General features: G+C 38.1%; 1 protein-coding gene across 2 annotated transcripts in view; it reads right to left on the bottom strand.

The window, feature by feature from the left end:
* Zfand3 (zinc finger AN1-type containing 3) overlaps positions 1-4,510 on the bottom strand; it is a 339,956-nt gene that overhangs the window by 217,071 nt on the left and 118,375 nt on the right. For both annotated transcript variants that reach the window (XM_004624182.3, XM_023720311.1), the window contains exon 2: positions 2,305-2,345. In XM_004624182.3, the coding sequence (XP_004624239.1) occupies positions 2,305-2,345 (41 nt within the window). The remainder of the gene's footprint in view (positions 1-2,304; positions 2,346-4,510) is intronic.

Here is a 4,510-nt window from a genome sequence, read left to right as displayed (position 1 = left end):
GGTGCCCCTGTAATCCCAGCTCTTGGGAGGCTATAAGCAGGCAGATAGATCACTAGAGTCTTATCTAGGTGTGAACCCCTGAACACCCTGTAGACCTTTCCTTAAAAATACAAAAAAAAAAAAAAAAAAAAAAGAACAAAAGAAACATTCCTATATGACTTCAGTTAGTCCTTTAAAAATTTCTGTTTTCCCCACTTATCATCAAAGGTGGGAGATTCATTACCCAAACTACATGTGTTTCTACTTCTGCTCACAGAATAATCTGTACAGACTACTCAGCCTTGAGTGAGAGATACCCAAATTTCAAAAAAAATGTTACAAAAAATGTGATTGAGAGAAGCAAAATACAAAAGGGAGAAGGAAAGTTTAAAAAACTTAAGTAATTTCATCTTTAAAAGAGGCGACATCAGGGTTCAAGGTAAGGATGTCAAAAGAAAGTAAAAGTAATATCCTCTTAAAAGAGAAAAATTTTGAGTTGTAAGCAAACCGTCAGCAAATCCAATTGGCTCCTCTTCTACATATATGAAAATGTCTAATTAAGGTATTCCACATTCTAATAATACTATCAGTAAGTGTTATGGTTTGTGTATAGGTGTCCCCACAAAGCCTCATGCAGCTTGGGGTGGCTTCTGGAGCTTCTGATTGATGACTGTGGGTGTGGATGCTGCACCTGCCCTGAGGCAGGTAATTTGCATTTCAATGTAAGGAGCAAAGAGAAGTTAGTTACTTGGGCTGCTGCTACTCCTCCCTGTGCTCTTGCTCTTTGCCATGGCCATGAAAGGCTGCCTTCTGCTGTGTGCCGCTCTGCCTTGGAGCCAGCTGAGTATGGACTGAAACCTCCAGTAACTGTGAGCTAAATAAACTTTTCCTTCCTTTATTTTGAGTGTCAGGTATTTCTCCCACCAATGACAGAAGAGTAACTAAGATAGTAACTAACACTATTGTTTAGTATACAATTTGTTGCAACTATTTCAGTGGTGGTCACTGGGGGCAGGGAGATGAATTCACCATTTAGCAGACTATTTCATTAGAGGCAAAAATATCTCTGGGCCCTTTTCTTGGCTATGATTCAACCTGAGCATTTAAAAACTAAAGACAAAAAAAAAAAAAAAAAACTAAAGACACATAACAAATGATTTCATTCACTCTTACATTCTCTCTCTCTCTCTCTCTCTCTCTCTCTCTATCTCTATCTCTATCTCTATCTCTCTCTCTCTCATATTTCTAATAGCTAAAGGCTACATCCCCAGGATGACCCATCCCCATCTTGAACTGTCTACCTCTTTAAACTCAAGACTGCCATAATTGGTTCTAGTCAAAGACAGCCCCTAATCATCATCTTAGATCATATACTAAAAATGGATTATAATTGTGAATCCCCCCCATCCGAGGGAGGGAGGGAAGAATCTTTAACTCCCATCCTCTGTAGGAAAACAGAATCCTAACTTCAACAGCTGCCAGCTAACAGATACAGTTGTTATGATCAAGATATTTTACCAATTCCCTATAATTTTTCCATTTCTGTTTCACCCCTTTAGTCTCCCTTTGAAAGGGCCAGCACCAACACCTCTGTGCAAACTAAACTAACAGACTCTTCTACTACAACAGTTATTTCACTGATTAAAATCTGTGCTTAACATTTTAAATAGTGTTAAAGTTTGTTTACCTTTGACAAAATGAATACAGGAAAGTTAAATATATTCTAATAAGCAAAGACTTTGTGTTATGAATTCAAAAAAACAGAAAGTTTTAGAGAAATAGGAAGAGGGAAAAGGAAGCACAGCAGCAGCATTTGGGGGCTAGCAAATACCCCTCGTGAACATCAAGCCCCAGGCCTTTATTGCACAAGTGATGAATCTAAGAGATTAAGTGATCTGACAATCTAGGTGAGTGCAAGGAAAGGAAATGATTAGAAAGAACTAATTCCATGTGATTCTCTTCCTGATATCAATGAAAATACTCTCTTCCTGTTATATTTGGATCAGTAACACGCAAACATGACATACACCATCAATCATGCAAGTCAAGATCAGAGATAAATACTAAAATTCATTTTTGTAATCCCGTCATGTACCAACAACAGCAAACCAAGGAAAGTCTGTTTGGTAAAAATATACGTGAAATTCACTCAGGGATAACTAATGTATTTTAACAGCCCTAGCAAAATGTACACAGCACTGCGGTAAAGAGAAACTTACCAAACTTAAGAAACCAGAATCCCATGCATAGATCAAGAGAGTCAAGTAATTTCAGTAACCTTAAAAACCAAAAGAAAAATATTTTTAAACCCTTTTCTGCACTTACCAGCAAAGCATTTGGAACAGAGATTCATAGTCTTGCTGGACCTGGGACAAAAAAAAGAAAAGAAAGAAAAAAGAGCTAAAAATTCCGTATCACTCAAATCGAAATTTAAAATCTAGGCAAAGAATTTCCTAGCTAACAACTTAACTAATAATACACTTTTAACAAGTCCCTGAATAGATGTCCATCCAACTCCACTCCACCCACAAAAAACAACAAAAATGAAATACAGCAGCACACTTTTGTTGTTTTCTCAATGCTAACAACTAACTCCACAGCCTCACGTAAGCTAGAGAAGTAAGTATTGTATGGCTGAGCCACATACATCCTAAGCCTTTTTTTTTTTTTTTTTGAGACAAGGTCTCACTAAGTTGCCCCAACATGTGCTTTTCTCTTTTTTATTACTTACGTATTAACTAATGGTTTATTCTATTTACCATGATTTACAGCTACAGAAGTTGACACAGGAGTCAAGTTAGCCCACATGATTACCACATTCTCATTTACATCTCATACTGAAATGAATGCCATAAAGTTATCTAAAGCTATGAAAATTTTGTCTGTAAAGAGGTAACATTTTCTCATATACATACTTATCTGATCTTGGTAGCATCACTAAAACTTCTATCTCCCCTTCTCTCATGGTAGTCCTGTTTCAAAGCCTGCTAACACTATGACCTCGTTATTTAAAATTCTTTTAATCTTCCCAATCAAATTATTTTCATGTCCTTTTGTTAATAACATCTACAATTCACTGAATACTAACTTGAATGGGCATTTAACATACATTGTCTTATTAATCACCCCAAGATCCCTAAGATAGATACTACCATATTACCTTTCTCTCAAACTGGAATTTTTTAAAAATCACATTATCATTTCTGTAACTAGAAGACTTGTTACAAATGCCCACAAGTGATGAATAATTTAACGAGAAAATGCACCCCTCATTTCTTCCAAGCTGTTTAGCTGAAAGGTATTAGGATGAAAGAAATCTCATCCCCATTTGATAGGTGAGCAATCTACCCAAGTTCACACAGCTAGAAAACTGCAGAGGAATACCTACCTGACCTTGGCTCTAGGTAAGGCCACAAGCTACCCTCCATCCTGCTCACAACACAGCAGCCCAAGGACTACAAGACAGGCAGTCACTAAAGACCTGTCAGGCTTATCCTCCCGCTTTTTCCTTTCTTCCTTCCAAAACCCCTAGAACAGTCCTGCCGCAAAGCTGACATATTTATAGCTTCAACCCTACTCTTGGTTATCTGCCTTTGACCAAAGCTCCCACTATAAATAGAAAAACTCAGCTTTCTTTTTCTTCTTCACTTTTATTAAAACTTACAATTAAAGAAAGCCAACCTTACAAGGTATTTCCCAATGTCTATGATTAATTTCCAACATTCTAGAGTCCAAGACCTAACAGCACTAGACACAAAGCGGGTGGCAAGGTAGTAGAAAGGGGATCTGCTTTTCAAAGGTGCTGCTATCTCAACAAGGGGATATTCCTTCAGAATTCTGTTTACAATGAACACACTAAAGGCAACAAAGAAAATCAAGTAACAATAAATGAACAAAAATAGGTTAACAAAGAGACATGTTCATACTGGCAGATAACACTTACTATTATGTCTGCTGTGTGGTAGGCATAATACCAGCTGCCTTCAACCTTGTAAGGAAACAGAGATCCCAAGTGGGTACCAACTTGCCATATTTACCAAAAATTGCAGAAATGGTAAATGAACAAATGTGATCTAACGCAAAACACTGTGTTCTTCTCACTATGCCAAACAAAGGCCTCGTCCCAATTCAGAAGCTGAGGAGCACACATCGGTCCCAAGTCAGCACACTAGCAGTCTGCCAGAATGAACTCAAGACTACAGATCTGGACTATGGTAATAAGGCCAGCTCCCCAAAAAGTAAAGCTTCTCAGCTGGTACTACAGCCCATGTCTCTTTTCCTCTACACTCACACACATTCCTACTCCCAATCATTTCAGTTCCAACTCAACAAATCCAGGTTGAAGAAATTCCTGTGACAACTTAGAACTCTCAGCAGACAAGCAGGTACCATCTGGCATATTTATTAGCTCTTGTCCATGTAAGATTCCCAAAGCCAGGGGGGCTGGGGAGATGGCTCAATAGGATAAGTGCTTCCCTGGCAAGCCCAAGGGCCCGAGTTCAATCCCCAGTTCCGCAAAAAAAAAAAAAAA

The sequence above is a fragment of the Octodon degus genome, unplaced genomic scaffold (genome assembly GCF_000260255.1).
Source record: "Octodon degus isolate 3935 unplaced genomic scaffold, OctDeg1.0 scaffold00005, whole genome shotgun sequence".
Taxonomy (NCBI): domain Eukaryota; kingdom Metazoa; phylum Chordata; class Mammalia; order Rodentia; family Octodontidae; genus Octodon; species Octodon degus.
This window is presented reverse-complemented; position numbering and strand designations above follow the sequence as displayed.